Source organism: Streptopelia decaocto, assembly GCF_964273445.1.
Source record: "Streptopelia decaocto genome assembly, chromosome: 6".
In the NCBI taxonomy this organism is placed as follows: Eukaryota; Metazoa; Chordata; class Aves; order Columbiformes; family Columbidae; genus Streptopelia; species Streptopelia decaocto.
In genome coordinates this window covers 33,600,674-33,620,309 of record NC_138660.1, presented here as the reverse complement: position 1 = coordinate 33,620,309, position 19,636 = coordinate 33,600,674, and the positions used below count along the sequence as shown (strand labels likewise).

At 39.3% G+C, this 19,636-nt stretch overlaps 1 protein-coding gene across 6 annotated transcripts in view; it reads left to right on the top strand.

Moving 5' to 3' along the window:
* USP40 (ubiquitin specific peptidase 40) overlaps nt 1-19,636 on the top strand; it is a 73,167-nt gene that overhangs the window by 28,399 nt on the left and 25,132 nt on the right. For all 6 annotated transcript variants that reach the window (XM_082056445.1, XM_082056447.1, XM_082056444.1 and 3 more), the window contains exons 7-26: nt 702-845; nt 1,769-1,897; nt 2,413-2,514; nt 2,856-2,963; nt 4,633-4,954; nt 5,479-5,560; nt 6,322-6,493; nt 7,321-7,405; nt 8,450-8,520; nt 9,698-10,017; nt 10,953-11,079; nt 11,688-11,745; nt 12,420-12,473; nt 13,279-13,367; nt 14,030-14,116; nt 14,928-14,964; nt 15,925-15,989; nt 16,591-16,665; nt 18,510-18,636; nt 19,490-19,584. In XM_082056445.1, the coding sequence (XP_081912571.1) occupies nt 702-845; nt 1,769-1,897; nt 2,413-2,514; nt 2,856-2,963; nt 4,633-4,954; nt 5,479-5,560; nt 6,322-6,493; nt 7,321-7,405; nt 8,450-8,520; nt 9,698-10,017; nt 10,953-11,079; nt 11,688-11,745; nt 12,420-12,473; nt 13,279-13,367; nt 14,030-14,116; nt 14,928-14,964; nt 15,925-15,989; nt 16,591-16,665; nt 18,510-18,636; nt 19,490-19,584 (2,349 nt within the window). The remainder of the gene's footprint in view (nt 1-701; nt 846-1,768; nt 1,898-2,412; nt 2,515-2,855; nt 2,964-4,632; nt 4,955-5,478; nt 5,561-6,321; nt 6,494-7,320; nt 7,406-8,449; nt 8,521-9,697; nt 10,018-10,952; nt 11,080-11,687; nt 11,746-12,419; nt 12,474-13,278; nt 13,368-14,029; nt 14,117-14,927; nt 14,965-15,924; nt 15,990-16,590; nt 16,666-18,509; nt 18,637-19,489; nt 19,585-19,636) is intronic.

The following is a 19,636-nucleotide window of genomic DNA, read 5'->3' as shown; positions in this document are numbered from 1 at the left end:
TCCTGGGAGGCTCTCCATCATGGCTCTGCAAATGGAGAGTTGGATGGAGACATTGGGAAGGCTCAGAAGTGTGTCTGTTGAACTTAAACTCAGAGGTGATACAAGATGGTTGGTGTTGCTTCACACCAAGGTTCTTGATGTGCTCACACACCATGTTGTTTGATATTGATCAATAATATTGCTTACTAAAATGGATTCTGTTGGCTTTGCTGTGTTGAAGGTCCTCTCTTGTATCAGTGAGGGTGACTTTAGCCTTTGCTTGGTTGTTCTGTGCAAGGGGCCAAGAGCAAAGGTATTGGGAAAATGCTGTATAGTCTGACTTCATAGGCAAGCACAAACCCAGGGGTCTGAAACAGTTCAAGAAAATCCTCTTGCGAGGAACACATGGGTTATGGAAATGTAATTACTGACTAGAGTTTCAGCAACGTCCTGCTTTGTTTTTTGTAGCAGGATAAAGTATGGGACTGGTGATCACCATTCAGGGAAGGTATAGGAAAGGTGTGGAAAGATCTTCATTGCTGTTAGGATGTCCAGTTGGTAGGGAAATTGAAAATTAGGGAAGACATCTTAAAAATGAAAACACTGGCCATGTCTGCCTGTTGGAACAAAGTTTTGTTGGAAAATAAAGAGTTGACCATAGCAAGGTAGAAACGCTGTTGTTATAACTGTGTGCTTACAGTTTTTTAAAAATCATTTTACAGTCTGCTAAACTACGCAAGTTGCCGCCTTTTCTCACCGTTTCCCTCCTGAGATTTAACTTTGACTTTGAGAAGTGTGAAAGATATAAGGAAACAAGCTGCTATACATTCCCCATCCAGATAAATCTGAGGCCTTTTTGCGAGCAGGTTTGTATTATTATGTTTGTTAAAGTTTCTACATACTCATCAGAGAACTAATATCTCAAGGACAAGTTATCTTTTATTTTGCATTTTGTCAGGGCAAGGTATTTGAGAAAATTTGTAGGGTTCTTCTGTGTCCCTAATTCCAAATGTATAGAATTCCAGTTTGTTTCCAAAAGACCACTTTCTAACTGACTGGGAAAGGGTATAATAATTACCTAAAATTTAATCTGACGTTTTCTTGTAAGAAAGATTATCACCTGGAAATGGAAGTTTATTTTTGTTTTGTCATTGTCTGATAACATAATATATAGATTTAGCTATATATGTTTCATGTGCCTGAATTTATTTAATTTTTCTTAGGAATCCATCTTTGCATTCATATGTGTGTATTTTGATTATAAACTGAGCAATACTGGTGCTTGATGACAATTTTTGATCGTTAAATAAATAAAGAATATACTTAATAGAGGCAGTGTTACTGAAAAAGGCATTTTTCTTGCTGAAATATTGTAATGCAAGCTTGGAAATTTCTCAGTGTTTGCATTTTAGGAAGCCTTTTTTTTCCCAGTTTGTTTGTGGACATAAATGTTTTCCATGTTTTTTCTCTAGTCTTTTAAACAAAATAAGTCTGGTTATGAATGAACACCTTGAGCTGTTCTTCTGTTTGCATCAATATTTCATTATTTTAGATTTCCAATATTGTTCAGAATCATGCCTAACAGGTTGCTTAATAAGCCTGTGCTTTGGTCCGTGGTTTGTGTCACTCCATGCTTGTGTTCCTCAGCACTCAAAACCCATTTCAATTTCTGCACATGCGAATGCAGACTGAAAAATACCTGAGGCTACACTGCTGGTATAAATCTGTCCTTGTGTGAAAGACTTACTGATATATGTTATTGTTACTGTTGTTGTTTTTCTTTTTTAAGACTGAAATGGATGATTCAGAGTACATATATGAGCTCTTCTCTGTTATTATACATAAAGGTGGCTGCTATGGAGGACACTATCATGTTTATATCAGAGATGTGGATGAATTAGGAAACTGGCAATTACAAGTAAGTCATGAAGGCTTTTCTTACTTGCTTGATATGTCTCGTTTTTCAGAAAAGTATTATGAGCTAGTGGATGAAATCTACATCCAAACTAATTAATATTTCAGTGAGGTGTTTGGTCTCTTACTTCATTGAGAAGGCTAGTGTTCAACAGTATATGATCTCTGTCAAGATTTTTTTAGCAAATGTTAGCTTTCTGATCTGCTGAACTATCTTATGTTACCAGGCTCACTTTTACTTTCCCAAATGAATTAATACTTTTGCTCAAGACTAGCACAGTGATTTTAGTGGATGGCTCTGTCTGGCTGTTGGTAAATAACACAAATGCCTTTTTTATTTAAAATTGATAGCAGATATTTTGTATAACAATATACAGCTGTCGCAGGTGGGAGAGGCAGCTTATCAGAACTTCCATCACACTTCTAAATTGCGGATGCTTATGTTAGTGCAGACTGTAATTGAAAACCACTAGCTGTGTGTGAAACGGTATTTGTGATTCTCTTATTTTTCTTATCCAGGAAGAAGAGGATAGGCTGATTGAAGATAAAGTTTTAAGAGATGTTGAAAATGCCAAAGAAACGGAAAATCCATTGGCAGTCTTAAAAGGGATTTTATCAGAGGTATGGTATGTAAAGAGTTTATTGCTTTGATTTTTTCATAATGGGAAACCTAGAAGAAGGGGCTGGTGTATGCAAGAGCGAGCAGGTTTAAGTGTATATAACGCTTCTGAACTTATTGTGAAACAGGCAAAACTTGTAAGCTGACTTTAATAGTGGCTCTTCATACAGAAAAGGGCCATTTTTGAGTATTTCTTCAGTTGCTTACCAAAGCCGTTTCAAAGGGTGATATTACATTGGCTTGTTTACAAACGGGGATGTTTAAGCACTTCAGAGTTGGCTTCTTTGTGCTGATCCCTTGACTTCTGTACCCTTTGTTATCTTGGTTTTTAATTTCTCTGTAGGAAGAATCAAAACAAATTCCTGTGGATAAATTAGGGCAGAAATTACTGGAGAAAAAAGGGGTGTCCTGGAATAAGAAATATCGAAAACAATATGGAGCATTACGAAAGGTAATATCCATGTATGTAAGTTTTTTACTGTTACGATAGCTTCACATTTATACTCCTATTGAATAGTCAGTAAGATAGAGCACGTGTAAGAGAGGTTTGTGAGATAAATTAGTACATGTGGGAGCATGAACAAGATTTTCCAGGAATTGTCTGCCTGAAAGCTTGTATCTTTTTTCCATCTATATGGTTGGCCTATAAAAAAAATGAACCTTTCCTACTGAACCTTGTGTCTGTGAATGAAGCTGCAACAACACTCTTACCACTTGAACAGAGAAGCACTTACGAGAATTAAAGGAGAAATACAGTACCTCTTCACAGTCATAACATAAATGAGGTTTTGAAAATACATGTCACTTTTTGGTTGATTAGGGCATATCCATAAAATCAGTACTTGCAGTAAAGTCTAGTTTGTCCAGTTGGTTACTGTATTTTCTAATACTTTAAGGAAAATACTTCAGCATTTGTGTTATGTGGAAAATTCATGTTTGACTGTGTTTTTAATAGAACTAACAATGCTGTTTTCACAATAATTATTTAAATGTAGTTGTGAAATCATTATGTGAGTCTTTGGCAGAGGTAGATGCTTTTCTGACTTTGACAGGGAAACGATAGAAACAAGTTGTGATCGACCCAGTATTAACCATTTCTAAGTTTGAGTGCTATTGTGGATATTACCCAAGTTGACTTTTCGCAAGTGCTAGATTTATACTAAAAGCACATTGATCAGTGCAGCATGTGCCTTATTTCAATAACTGTTTTGTTTTAGAAGTATCAGATGAGTTTTGGATTATGATTAAAACTGAAATTCAGATTTGGGGCATTTGTTTTTGTTTGTGTCTGTTTCTTTTCTTGAGGGATTGGGGTGTTTTTGTAGTTTTGGGGGGACTAGGATTTGAGTGTAGTTGTTGTCCACTTCTGCCCAACATCCTTCAAGAGCCACGATTTTGTTTTGTGTAATTTGGACACCAAGCTTGTTTGAAGTATCTGCTTGCTGCTAAAATGAAAGTAGAGAACAGAGTGGATAAGCTGAGCCAAACTGAGTAGGTTTGAAGTTCTTGAGATACCACAATGGGTGGCATTAATTTGGGTAAGATACAGCTCATCAGACCAGAATTGAGCTCAAGATCCTGGTCTAGTGAACACAAATGGGAGCAGTTGTGCAGAGACTAGAGAGTGAGAAATACCAGTGTTAGAGGGCTAAACTAGTTGGGATGTTACTCTGTGTGTCTGGTAAAGCAGAAACTATTTTTTTATTGTCTGTAGAGCATCATGCCCTGTCTTACCTTCCCAGGGATGGAGTGTATGCACTTGGGACAAGTGTTTTAAAAGGACTCCAGTGTCTCAAGCAATCTTTGGAATTCAGAAGTTAATCTGATTTAGTTCTTAGTGATTCATGGATGTTGCAAACAATTCTTTTGCAATTTCTCGCATGATAGTTTGAAACAAAGCTAGCAACAGCATATAAAAGATCAGGCAGATCAATGGTGGTAGGAAAATTACATTTTTTTCTGTCTAAACTGGGGAAATAAATGAGGAAATATCATAAAACCAAGTTTGAAGGAATGGGGTTTGTGTATTAATTTGAGGATGAATCAGGTGAAGTAGCTAATGCAGGCTGCTATACTTAAGACTGGGTATCTTCTTAATCTTGTCCTTCCTTTCCTTTTAGTATTTGCAAAGCCATCCTCAGATATTTCAGTTCAGTCCTGTTGAAAATAAGGTTGGTCTGAAGGAAAAACACAAGCTCGAGTTTAAGTCAGATTCTCAAGGACAAGATCTCCAAAGCCACCCTCAGAAGAATGATGTCCAGTGGAATTCAGAAAAAAAACCTACAGGGCCAAGGGACAGTTCTGCTGGTGGCCATTGGTTTGATCTGAATGATTCAAAAGTCCAGCCGATCAAGGAGAAGGATATTGAGAAACAATTTCAGGGTAAAGAGAGTGCCTACATGCTGTTTTATCGAAAATCTCAGTTGAAAAGACCACCTGAAGGTACACTAAGCTTATCTTGGTATTCTGGGGGCTTCCTTTGTTGGCAGTTTGTTTTATGGAGGACAAAGGCTGTTGGACCTTTCTTTCCTTTCCAAGAGCTTTCCAAGAGCTGAAAGTACATTTTCTTTCTATGCTCATTTGAAAAAAGGGTTACCTAAGATACACGGAGGATACCTCTAAGGAAGTAGTGACCAGTTAATTGACTGTAGCCAACGCTAAGTTTTTTCTAGTATGCTTCACAAATACTGGCAGAACTTCTACTGAAAAAAATACACGTTTTTGCTGACAGCATTCATGTATCAGTTTCTCTTAGGGCCAGATCGATGGGAAGAAGTAAAAGCACTTGTTTGTTTTTTTTGCATCATCTTGCAGTTTAATTTTCTCTATTACAAAAGGATGCAACATTATTGCTCTGACCTTTCAATGATTACCGTACTGTAATGTCTCATCTTGATTGCTTTTCTTGTTTGCCGAAATATATTTGAAGCAGCTGAGACCAAACTAGGCTATGTTATTTGTTGCAGCACGAGGAAATCCAAGGTACCAAATTCCTGAACACCTTCTGAATGAAATGAATGCTGCTAATACTGAACTGCAAAAAAAGAGGTATATTGATGTAAATGTACCTATCTCTTAAACAGCATTCTGAATCTGTAGATCTCCAAAGTGATATAAAATGAAAGAAACTCATTGAGCTAAGCCAGATACTAAAATGATTCAGTGCCATAGGGGTTAATGGAGGAATACGACTTGTATGCGCACATTCTGCCTTCACTGGTTCCCTGCCTCCCTGTTAGTGGTGTAACTGGGCATTCTACAGTATTTCAAGGGAAATTTACAGTTTAAAATTGTACCTTTTTTCCCTGTGAAAATCAATGTAATTCTGGAAGGAGAAAAGAATACTTATGTTTTTAGAGGGAGTTCTCCACTGGGAGAAGCGGGAATGACTTGCTTTACTGTGAAACAGCAGGTAAGTGGTATCCTTTGCCAGAAATGTGAAGGAGAGAGCTAGTGGTGTTCAGCTTGGTCAAAACTTCTCCTTCTGTTCAGGAACACGCAGTACTGATGATACTCCTGAATAAGGGTTAAGCTATCAAAATTTAGACACACACAGAAAACCCAAATGTTGTGTGATATTTTTGTACTGTGCAAATTTCACTCCTTTGTGTATTTGCTGCTACGTTTCGCATCATCTCTAGTCATCTTTAAACACCTCTGCATACCCCTTGGTGGAGGAGAGAATGTGTCAGTGACTTTAGTTGTGAGGATATGAGATCCAGGACAACTACACAGAAGCACCTCTGAGATAAGCTAGTTGTTTGTCAATATTAAATTCACCTGTTTATTGTTGTGTTATTCTTTCAAAGAGCGGAATGTGACTCAGCAAACAACGGCATTGATTTACACCTCCATTTGAGCTCATGTTATAAGTTTCATAATGGGGCTTTGCATCCTTCCCTTACTTGGAAAGACAGTGTTGTGGATTTGACTATTGATAGAAGAAAAACACTGGGAGACCTTCGACAATCAGTATTCCAGGTATTTGCTATATTTGATTAGTTCAAACAGTTTCTGCTTGAGCTACAACGATATTTACCTATGTATTTATATTGCAATTTTTACCTCAATGAGACATTTTCAACAGTAAATGTTATGTTAGGAAACTAAAAGCTATATGGATTTACATAGAAGGAAACATTGGTTTGAGAGCTGGTGTTGAAGTATTAAAGAAGCCATTAAATCGATGAAACTTCAATTATGCAGACTTTAAAAAGCTCTTATATGCTAATAATTCATATTTGGGCAGAATACATGTGGCGATGTATTGACACTTTGCAAACTATTCTTAACATTTCAGTTTGTGACAGATTTGTCTTTGTATTTTTAGGGAGCTAGCTGGCCTTTGAAGGAACTAATCAGAGTAGTGTAACAAAAAAGAATATAAGTTAAAAGAGATGGTTAGCTTAGCTATTGAATGTGGTATCTTTGCATTTGTTCTCTACTATGTTAAAGGAATATGACAATATGTAGAATGCCTTTTCATAGATATCCAAATCAAAGCTAATTTAATGTCAGGAAACCCTGTTTGCTTTTCCTGTACCTCACAACCTTTGGTTAGTGTCAAGTTGAAACATTATTTTTGTCTATCTGGTGACTACTCTGAAAGACCAAGTCCTAAATGCTTGTTTTCTTTGTTACTGGCCTTCTTGAAGTAAATAGTTGTGACTTGTAAAGTGTCAAAGTGAACTTAGTAGCCACGTTTTAACAGCTTTCAGCAAAGCTGTAATTTTGAGTGATGTGAGTTATTGATTGCTCATATTTTTATATATATATATATATTTTTAAAATCTATTATTCCCTATTAGATGTTGGAATCTTGGGAAGGAGACATGATTCTCAGTATTGCCAAGCCTTTACCAGCAGGACTGCATCTTTACCAGATGCTTGACGGTAAGACTACTACATACAAGGCTTCCATTGTATTTATATGTTGTATTTGCTGCAGGCATTGACCATTTAATATGCAAAACATCTTGAAGACATGTATTACTGAACACTCTTAAACTCATGTGCAAGCCCACTGCTGTGATTTAGGACACTCTTGTTAGAGAAATGAAGGGATTTCAGACCTTTATATGTAATCTTTGTTGGAAAGTATAGTAAGGCTGCAGATCTTATGCAAGTTAAACATATTTGGTGACAAAAATATTTGTTTCTATTTTAACCTTAATTTGCTTCTTAATGTTTGCTTTCATAGTAATTACCTAGTAGGCAGAAGAGAGGAGCCAGGTGTGACATCTGAGAAAAATGTAGGTTAAACTAAGCTGATGTAGGAATTTTGTAGAGCAAAATGCTTACCTAAAGAGTAGTTGAACAATTTATTAAGAGTATTGTGAGTTCTGTCTCCAGCTTTGCATTGTTATGCAATTTTAGGTGTTAGTCTTCAAAAATTCAGCCATTTAAAAATGTTATAGTCTTTGTGGCCTGTTTCAGAAAATGAGGGTTCTACCAGAGCATAGCCCAACTTTCTGTGATGTTGAAATCAAAATACACATATCCTTATAGCTGCTTTAAATATTCCTCCCCATTAGTATTTCAAAGAATGGGCTTGGAATGTACAGTATGTAACTTGTTTATTGAATCCAACCTTTTTATTTTCAGTCTATTGATTCACTGTTAAATCTCATGTAGATATTCCTGACAAGGCAGCTTGACCAGTCAAGTGTTACCTTGGGCCCCAGTTTGCAAGGGAAATGGAACTGGAACCTCCATGCTGCAGCTGTCTGTACTCAGCCAGAGTAGGGCTGTGCACCCACCTGTGCTGCTCTTCCCACAGGAAAGCAGCATAGCTTACTCTCTCTAAATGCTGATCACACAGAAGCGTTTGTTGTGATCCACTTGAGCCAGAGTAGAATGTGCCAGCATGTTTCAGTTTACCAGCTGACCCTGCTGTTTTGAGCAGGGGCAGTAACTTGATTATTTGCTCCTTTTTAGGAGATGAGCTGACGCTGGACAGCATTGGGCTGGCTGATGGAGCAGATGTCTTCGTGTGGAATGGGAAAGAGGTAAAAGAACCAAATACCCTCTCTCCTTGTCAGCTCTGAAGAGATAAGATGCAATCTCCAGACCCAGTTCTGGAGATGTTGGTTTGTTCTGCAGATGTGCTACTGCCATACCAACATTGGCTTTGGGGACACTACTTCAGCCGCATCTAGGATACTTCTTTTTACAGCTTGTCAGTGTACCTTGTGTGATGTACAATGTTCTGCTTGATAAAATTATAAACAGAATTATACTATGCAGAGTGCAATAGCATCAGGTTGATAGATACCTGTGGATATCCAAGGCCAGTTACAGTGGAGTGTATTCTGAAAACAACCGGTGCTTCTTGGAAGGAGATTGGGTGATAGTAATGCAATAACAAAAACTTATGCCCTGTAGGGAATCATTTCACATATAAAGTTAGACCTGTCAATGAATACTTTTGTATATGGCCTCCCTGGAATACTGTGCTCCTTTTCTAGTGTCCCATCTTCCTTTTAATGTAATATTAAGGCTTCTGCATAACTTTCAAATGCATGCTTCAGTGGTTATATAACATAGCATTTTATCCCATCTCTGTAATGAAATACAGTATTAGTTTTAAAAGACTTTTTAAATTGTAAAAGTATACATTTTTCTTTCTGATTTATCAACAAAAACCAAAACAAATAACAAAACCAAAAGAAAACCTCTAGCAACAGAGTCATTCTTGTCTTGGTTGTCTTGTCTTTCTGATATGGTCTTCACTACTCCAGCTTCCTGTGTGATTGAATTATTTTCAGCAAGAACCTATATTTTTTGCCTAGGTTGAATATATAGAAAGGCCAGATTTTAAAATCTCACTCTCTTGATCTGCCTCAGTCACACTTTTGGGTGGTTCTTTAATATCCTGAGGGACTAAATTCCTCTGTTCTTAATCTGATGGAGATCAAGCGTCCACTGGTTTCCCTGCTACTTTTACCAATATATTTACTGTATATGCAACCTTGGAACATACCTTAGCATTACGTTTTTTCTTCCCAGCACCTTTGTGTTATTCTGGTTGTTTGTTCAGTAGGCATTTGGTCAAAGGTGGTTTATTCCTAATGAGGAGAGAGGGTCCATCTTTTTGTCCAAATAATTTTATGATTGTCATTTATTGCTTTCCATTTTTTTCTGTATTTGATCACCACCGCATAAATCTTGCATTCCTTACCTCAGGTTGGTGGTACGAAAGTGATGACAGGCCCTGATCATGAACCCGTGGTCATAAACGTTCTTCGTTTAGTGGAGTATAATGAAGGAGGGAAGGGTCAACATTTCACAGAATCACAGCACGTCTTTTCATGCAGCACAAAACTGGGTGACCTGCGCAGAGCCTTGGCACCCTCAGGAGGAATCATGCTAAAGAATGGCTCAGGACCAGATAAAGAAGCTAAGAACTGGGAAGTTTTTCTTGAAGAAGATATGAAGGAAACAGTCAAAAGTGTTGGTCTGACAGATGGATGCTCAGTACTAATCTTAGACAGCCATGACCAGAGGTAACCATTTTGATCACAAGTATAATTAAACACCAGAGCAATTTTGGCAAAATCTGTTCAGTTAAAATTAGGCCATCTATATGTATATATTTTTTTAACTAATTTTCACTTTGAGCTTTTTAATTCAAGATAACATAATCTTAAATTTTGAGGATCAGCTGCTTATCAACTGTTAGATTTTCTTTGCTCTTGAAGTGCAGATGCAGCCACATCCTTTGACTTACACTTGCAAAGGGAAAAACCTAGCAGGAACAACTTGTGCCCAATGTGCTGGCACCGTCTTTGGCATAACCTGAATTTCTGAGGCTTGAGTCGTGTGGTTCTCCGAGGGAGTTGGTGTGACAAGAAAACAGAGCAGTATCAGAAAGAGTATTGCCTGAATCTCCCAGTTGAATCTGAAGTTGCCAGGGGCAAATTTCTGGTCTCATTTACTTTCCCAGTGTATAGCCCTGAGGTTACATTCCTCTTTTCAGAGACATGTATATGTGCTTGTTATGTAAATTCTGATTTCCTAGTTGAAACAGCACTGACACATTGAGATTAAATCAAGCAGTGAGAGGGTTCTTCACCAAGGACTGTTACTGTATATATGTACTGTAGCAAGGAGAGAGAGAAAAATCTCAAGTTTTAGTTATAACTAGGTATATTTTTACCGTATTTTGTTTCAGAAGCCTTAAATCCAGCCTCAGAAAGTGACTTAGACTCTGAAGTACCTTCAGGAGCTTCAGTCCCATTGAAAACCAGTTACCAAAACATAGCCCAGAGGTGCCTGGATGCTGCCTGAGGCCTCTGACTCTTACTCTGCTATGTGCCATCTCTATTAATGACCTAGACATTATTTTGATGTATTTCAGAGCTTTGGTATTTAGCGATCTAGCCCAGACAATGTGTAACTTTCCTGTCTTTGATGAATTTTGCACTACTCGTTTTTACAGCTTCGTGAATGTGTCAAGCGGCAATTTGACGGCTTTTACATATGACATCAGCTGGCTCCAAGTTAAAAACTTCTGCAGAGAGGATGACGAAGAGAAGCACGTTAAAATTACTGCCACTATTGAAACAGTAAGGATGTGATTCTTCGGGGGTGTAACACAGGCTGTTTCCCTGAAAAGCTTGGCCAGTGCACGTGTGCCAATGAATGAGGAGTGAATTTAGCCTCAGGGATGAAGTTTTCCTGTGATGAGAATAGCGTGCAACTTGGAGTTACCCTTACTGGGATACTTTGTGTGCTGTGCAATAAGGCTATAATGCTGATAACTTAAACCAGCTGTTTTTTGCAAGGGGTGGACCTCTCTGGTACATTTTCTGCCTTTTGATTTTTTTCCTGTTACAGAAAATATGAAGTGCTATGTAGTTTTGCTCACAAAATTACCGTTTGTGCAAAATTAGTCTTTTGATAAATCCATAAATTAAATGACACTTTATTTTCTTTGGAATCCTGTTTTTAGGGAAAATTTCCACAAATGTGTAATGATATCAATGCATTTACTTATTATATCTATTTGGTATGATAATGTGAAATGTTTTCTCACCTGAACAGAGTGTTAACAGCAATAAGAACATAAATAGGATGCATTTCAGGTGAAGGCTGCCTTTTGTGGGCTGGCATTTGAACAGCGGGTGTGTTACTGGCATTCTGTATTAGAGGTGTTAATATTGCTTTCTTTCAGGTGATGTCAGATATCAAAAAGAAAGCAATACGGGAGCTTCAGCTAGAGGAGGAACTAGGTAAGTGTTCAACAGCTTTACTTTTAGATCTGGTAATGTTAGAATTTACTGGCTGACTTTCTGCTTTTTGCATCAGACTATTCAAAACAACAAATCGACTGCTGTTAGGTGGGTATTTTTTGGAAATAAAGAGGGTGCGGAGGACTTCAAATTCATCTAATTCTGAATAAAATTATTATTTTTCCTAACTTAAAAAAGTTGGTGTAAGTCTTGATTAAAATGTATTTTCTGAAACTCTTATTTTTCAGAAACTGTTTTAGTAGGAATTATCAAGTCATCTTACTAAAGTTCTACACTGAGAATTGAAGTAGGGTTTTTTGTAACCTTATTCCTTTCTTTAAGACACTCCAATTTTCTTTCTTTAAAGTTTTTGCTGATGCCTTAACCTTTGAAAGCACTTGGTCAGTTTTGTAGTATTTTCCTGATTGTGGATAACAGCTGGTTTCAAAGAGAAAGTAAACTTTTGCTAAAAGGATAAAAACAGGGACTGTTCATGAAGTCTCTAGGCACCTCTTTCCAATTGTACTTTTGCTTTAATACCTCCAGAGCGAGGCCTCTATGATAAACCTGTTGTTGCCATTAATCTTAAATACGTTATCTGTCTAAACTTCTGAGCCAAATTTCTCCTCATTTGAATTACTTAATACATCTCTTTCCTGCCCTTTTTGTTACAGCAAATGACAGCTGTCTCAGACCTGTTAGCGGAAATGGGAAACTTCTGTCTCCAGGTAAATTTATTTATTTAATCAATATTCAGTAAGATGTTCAATTGGGAGAATTTCAGCTTCCCTTTGTCCTTCCCTGGGAGAAGTACACATATATAACTCCACTAATTTTCAGGCTTAACTTCAGTTAAGCAGCTCTGTGGGTTTTGTTTTGGTTTGTTTTCCACCGGTTTTACTATTTATTAACAGTACCAATACAAAGCTAGAGGCTAAACTTAAATGTTCAGCTTCATTTTACTAGTCGCATCCCTAATGAGTAAGACTGATCAGCATACCTGCCATTGTTTATTGAGCCCTGGCCATGTGCTTCAAGACTTGAAATTAACAGAAAGTTCTTTTTCCAATACTTATTTTACAAATTGAAAACTCTCTAAGTGATTTGTGTTGAATCACAAAATGTAGTAGTGGAGTAGTCAAGCAGTAGACAGGGAGCCCTGGGAGGCTGGAAAATGTCAGTCCCTGGAGGTGTTCAGAGCTTCACTGGAAAAAGCCCAGAGTGAACTGATCTGACGTCAGGGTGCTTTCTGCTCTGAGCAAGGGTTTGGTCCAGACAATCTACAAAGGTATATTCCAACCTGAATTCTTCTGTCTCCCCATATACAAGGGGTGGTGGGGAGGAACTGTTATACAAATGTTTCTTTGCTGTGGTTGTAGGGTGCTGACAGATCCAATATCAACACTGTGGACATGAAGTTCTCTAAATGTCACTAAACATTTTTATCTTACTCTAAAGAGCAGCATAATAGAACAGATACTTTCAGGAAGCATCAGCTTATGATGTTCTCTGTATTTTTTGTCCTTCCTGAAGTGCCTGAGGATTATACTGTCAAGGAGGCAGAACTGAAAATGGGAAGCTTGCTGGGGCTGTGTCACGGGCAAGCTCCAACATCCACTCAGGTATAGTACTGCTGTGACTGAAGAGAGTCTCGTGCTGCTTTTCTGCTTTGTTTGCATTTCCCAATATTTTATGTAGTCCTCTTTTTACTCTTTTAGTGGTTGTAAATGGCATGGAAATAAATGCTCAGTGACGCTGAGAATCATACATATTGGCACAAAGGCTCACACCATTTATCTTGGTTGCAGAAGGCCAAGAACATATATATGACCAGTTAATATAGCTCATTTGACTAGTGGTAAATCGTTTATCATTAGTCTGTTTGTGGTTGTTCAGCTTTGGTGCTCTGTGTGTATACTTTTGTAAAGAGCACAAAGTAAGAAAAGGGAGATATTGTTCTTGATATCTACAAGTTTTAAATACGGAAGAGGAAAAAATAGTTGTATATTTCTAAAGATCAGAATGCTAGCAGGTTTTTCTTTCTCATTTGCAGCAGGCTAAGTGTGTGTGCAGATAGTTAATGAACATCTGCTGATGGCCATAACTCAATTGCATGTGCTCCTGTTTGTCCTCCTTAGATTATTTGCTTTAGCTCAAAGGAGTTTGTGGTGTTTGACTGATGGCAGGTTTGCATTAGCTGGTGTGTGTATGCATTAGGGGGTGTTACATCACAGTATTTTCATACTTAAATATGTATTCTGATAGCTTATACTTGCTTCTTTAGCTCTTCCTGTATTTTATTGTTGGGAGTGACCAAAATGCAGGCCCTGAGATGGAGATAGTTGTGGAAGAGACTGTGTCTGTCAAAGAGGTAAGTCTGTCTGTTTTTAAAAGCTTTTGTCATGCCAGGGTCAGGTCTGCTGCTCCTGGAGAACTTTGCATTATACCAGTGTGTCACTTCAGGTCATCAGGAGACACCGAGGCAAAGGAAGCATTTCAGCTCCAACAGGCCGGTGGGGAAGAATGCCTTGATCTTTCCCCAAGTAGTAAAGAGACCTCCTTGCTTTTTCCCAAGGATGAACACAGCCTGACTGCTTTGTGCGTGGTTCACTGCTTCTTTTATACACAGCAGTGCTCAGAGTGATCTGCAGTCACGGCAGAGCCAGCCACAGTTCTGTTGTGTTCTAGTTCATCCCACTCTGAATGCGCAGAACTGGGGTAAAAAGGGTCAGGAAGAGCTGTGGGCAGAGCCAAGGAAGCAGTTCTGGGTACTGCTAGGCCAGACTTCTGGACCAGAGTCCCAGCGTGAACGAGTAGTGGCTGGAACCTCTTGAGTTTGCAGGCTTGAGTTCTAAAAGGTGCATCTTCAACCTCTGGGACGGAATTTGCTCAAGTGAAGTAGCAAGCTCACAGCACAATCTTTTGATTTTCTAACAGTTTGTAAAAGCTGACTCACCGGAGGTAGTTAATTTTTTGCCTGAAAGCAACCTCATATTTAAAGGGTTTAATATATAGCTGAAATACACCATGTCTGTGTAATTATGTTGTTGTTTTTAGGAATTCACCATGAATCAGTTGCTTAGTTTTTATGTTAGAATATTCTAGTGTGGATTTGCTGCAAACTTGTATTTTGCAACCTATATGTTGAGACAAGTCTCACTGTATGGCTTTTTTTTTTTCAGTGTCTAAATTTAATGCTGGAAAAAGCTGGATTATCAGGTTAGTTCTATGTGCTATTATTTAATGATTTTTAAAGGAATTTCCAGATTTCTAAGACAGCTCTTGCTGCCCTAAAACTTAAAAGTCAATAAGTTTATGACAGTGATCTATGTGCCGTAGTAATGTGAGGAGGGGAAAGAATGATCAGCTTGCAGTCTTGCTGTGATAAAAGCTGGCTGTGCAGTTAGTTGCTCTCAAAAATCAGTTTAAAGCTTTGTATTTAATCAAAATATGGCAAACCCCACAGTTCCTAGACTACTTGCCTGGGTGCCTGTGCAGATGGAGGAATTTGGCTGCTTTGACATGATTTTCTATCAGAGTGGGAACCAGTGCATGAGAATAACTGCAAAAAATAATTTTTGTTTTCTTTGCAAAAACAAGCTATTCAAAATGAGATCATAGTTGCTCATTATTTGGGAATCTGAGCGATAGCAGTTTTTGTTACTAAGATTTTATGTGAGGATTAAGGCGGAGAAATAGGCAGCAGTAGCATGGCACATGAATTTCCTGGCTGAACAGCTCTTGCCATTGATGCTGACAGGGAGGAAGGAGGAGAAGAGACTTGGAGTGATGTTGTTCTCCAGCTTTCGTTCTAAACATTCATTTAATACTGAATTTGTGTTACAATGGAGTGATGGTTGCAAAATCAGCCACACGCCAAAAACCATAGAAGCTCACCTGAAGGACGTTCCTGTCAGGATATACATGGACTGTCCCAAGTAAAAATTAAATATTGTACCCTTGGTACATGTACAGCTGAGTTGAAGTAGTTAATAATGTCTTGAAATAAACGTAACCTGGGAAAGGATGTGAAGGTGGTTCAATTTGTCAGAGTGATGTTAGGAAAACAAGAAACAAGCAAGAGAACTTCTTAATGCTTATTCAGGTTTTTGAAATGTTTTTTCAAAGCAGTGTTGTTGACTAATTAGTTTTGCATATGTATGTTTTTGTTTTTGTTAGGTGACAACTGGCATTTGAGAAGGATGGACTGGTGCTATGAAGCAGGGGAAGCATTAAGTCAGGAAGTAAGAGGATCCTATTATGTTTGACTTGAATCATGCTGTAGTCTATTGACTTCATTTTTCCGTAGAGATTTTCCGTGGAGGGATCTGCCGTAAAGCAAATGTGTGGTGGTTTTGTGTGTGCTACATCAGTACACACATTGTTTTATTTTCACAGGGCCTTATGAAGTCAGTGTTGGGGTGACCATGGTTAAGATGTAAATCTTGTGCACCTGCCTTATTTTCAGGGACTAGGATTCAGCTGTACCCGCATAGTTTTTTTTTTCTAAAGTCTGGGCTTCCTGTGCATTGAAGATAATTCTGCAAAGAAGCATGAGGTGTCAGCTGTTGAGCTGCAGAGGTGCAAAGGAAATCCAGAGCTCAGCAGGATGCTCTGGAAGGGGCTGCTGCAGAGCAGACTCCTGTAGGTGCAGCACTGTGTGCTGCTGCAAAGCTGTCTGCAGCTGCTGGGTATTAAATGGATGTTTCTGTGCCCTTTGATGGAAAAGCAAAACACCTTGGAATTTTGGCATGCATGGCTTAAATAACCACCAACATATATTTTAGGAAACAAAGCACCAGAAAGTGTAGCCTCACCCAGATGCTGTGCTTTTTCTTCCTACAGAATGCCACTCTGAAGGAACTTAATGTTTGCAGAGGAGATACGTTGGTTGTAACGGAAGGAAAGCTTCCACCAAAGGTAAAAGAAGAGAGATGGTGTTCTTTAGTTTCTTGACAGTGTCTGGAGATGTGAATATGATAGTAGTTTGTTTTGTTTGTTTGTTTGTTTGTTTTCTCTTGCTTATTTTAAAAATATTTCAGTTGAAAAAATCTAATCTTTAATAATAATGCTTTTTGTAGTTTTAAAGATTTTATTTCAAACATTTATAATATTCCTAGTCTACCTATTCTTCTTTCAACTTGTGTAGTAAGAGGCTTCCCAATGGCAGCGTATTTATCTAGGAGTGTGTTGAGGTTAATTTCAAACATTTAGAATATTCTTAATCTATCTATTCTTCTTTCAACTTGTGTAGTAAGAGGCTTCCCATTGCAGCATATTTGACTAGAAGTGCGTTCAGGTTAATCAGTATTTCTGGCACACAAGGTTGTTGTGAGGGCACAACTCTTAGGCTACTGCTTCTTCACAAAATCAGCCGTCTCTCTGCCCTCTTTTCTTGATTCATTGCTCTTCTTTTTGTGCTGCTGTGGAGAGTCAGGCTTCACCTTCACCACCCTTTTCCTCAGACTGAAGGAACTACAGTTCAAGGCTGCGGGGACCTCCTTGGTGGCCTCCAGGGGAGGGTGCACGTCCCCTCGGCGCAGCAGCCAGATGGAAGCGCTGTCTTCTGCTCCCCTTTTCTTGGGCCTCAGAGCTGAGGAGATGGCACCCGGTCGGGAGGGGTGGGGTAGGGAAGCGGGTAGAGGAGTGGGAGAGAAGGTCTCATGCTGCTCACGGTGATCCACAGGAGGATTGCTGACTGCCAGGCGGTGGAAGAGCTGAGGCTGCAGGGTGGCTGCCGTGGAGGTTGGGCGTCCAGCTAATGCCAGGTGTGGAGGCTGCACCGTCAGTAACACGCTCGCCAGGTGCGCTTGCGCCAGCGTAGTGTCTTGAAGGGGAGCCCTGGCACGGTGTAGTGGTGCCAGGGGAGCCATGTTGGGGATGGATCCACTTCCATCGGCTCTTCTTGTTCTTGGGGTGGATCCACCTCCATTGGCTCTACATCATCAGCCGCATGAGCGTTGCCCATCACTCCCATGCAGCTGATGGTGCCTCCCCTCCAACACGGCCTCCTCTTCCTCCACAGTACCTGCAGCCACATCTCTCTTCTCCGGCTCAAATGCGAGCAGCCACGCACTTTGCTGCGCTGAAAGCACTTTGCACCGGCCATCGCTGCTGTGAGAGAACCTCAGAGCTCCGTGAGTTCTGGGTCAACTGTCCTTGTACTGAAACTGATTCTGGAACAGAATGCGCTGAGGTGGTTTGTGACTTCACTTGGATGGTGATGTGGCCGAAGATGGCTGTTTTGGGAGTTGAGGGGCCTGTGACCTGAAACGTGCCCTAATGTGGGAGAAGGAGAAGGTTGCGGGGCTGAGGAGCCCCATTCCTGGCGATGGCTCCCTGTGCCATTCTGCTGCCCCTTGGGCCCAGGGACTGCCCTCCCCCTTCCCTCTAAATTCGTGTTTTTGCTTACATTGTGCTTTTGAGATTCTCATGCTGAAGCTTTCCTGCAGAGACACAGTGGTACAAGATTTCCAGTTTATCCAATAAATTTTTGAGTTCTTCACAAATATTGTTCATAAAGCATCTGATCTTTACCCCCTGTATGGATTACATAAAGCTCAGATTTTTGCCTTGCGTAGGCCAAGTCTCATACAAGTGGCTGCATGAGAACAAGTGAGAACTTATGATGTGGGATCATAGATGAATGCTTATGCTTTTACAAAAGCTCAGATTTGAACAAGTCTTCCTGAGATGAAGATAAAATTTTTCCTTGTCTGCCTTGGAACACATAAGCTAACCAGTACTTTCTGTTCATTTTTCAGGGTTTCCTGAAAATACCCATCTGGTGGTTCAAGCCTTCAAGTCATATGAAACATGGAGAGAATGCACAAGAGCAAGTGAATGGGGTGACCTGCAAGATGGATGCTTTGCAGGTGTCTCCTGCAGGAGGTGAGCTTGGTCAGTTTTTGAAAGGAATCGTATGGCCACCTTGTCTGTGATTGCACTGACAGCCTTGAGTTAAAACTAAAACTTTGATCCAAAGCCTTAAAATGTTTCTAAAACCTATGAGTGACTGTCCAAGTTTCAGCAGAATTATGGTGAAAGGAGACACTTGGGATACAGATGCTATTTTTCACAAGGCCACGAATGCTGTATGATTCTGTTCTGACATTTCTTAGCTGCCTGTGGTCAAGGGCAAGATTAAATTTTGAAGCAAGAGCTCTTTACCCGTCAGTAGATAAAATGGCTTCTCCATACCTGAGGGCCCTGGTAGTATTGTAAAGCATCTGCTCACTGAGCATACAGGTGACTGGCTTCAAATGCCAGTGTTGCTGAGACTTCCTTCACTACTGAGTTGTGTTGCAGAGCAGGTCCCATCTCCTTTTAGAAGGTTGCTTTGTATTGTTCTCATTTTCTCTCAAACTTTTTCAGAGTTTTATTTTTTCCCCTAATGATTTCAGCAGCATAGGAAAGAGCAGATTACACCTTGCTTGCATCAAGGTCTGCATTTCCGAGTCATAACCAATAATTAAGGTTATTTACCAATGTGAATAACTGGTCTTAGTTTCAGAATTTGCAGTTGAGGATCAGTTTGAATTCTTCCTGTTTGGCAACTAACAGGATGTATTTTTACCAACTATATATTATGTTTCTTGAACTGCACTCCCCCAAAAAATTGAGGTCAGGTCCCTTCTCTAAGTGAAATCTCACTTTGAGGTGACTGTTATCTCTTAGGATGATAAACAAAGTCGCGTTGACTCTTCTGTTTCTTTCTTCCTCCCCCGTCTCTCATCATCTAAAGATTCACCAGAATCCCTCCACACAGACACGGATCTTTGTTATGCTGGCAGTCTAGAGATAGAAGGAGAAGCTTCTTTGGAAGATCTGAAGATGCAGGTTAGATGTTCTCCTGTGCTGAAATGTACAGTGGCACTGTGATGAAGTGAGC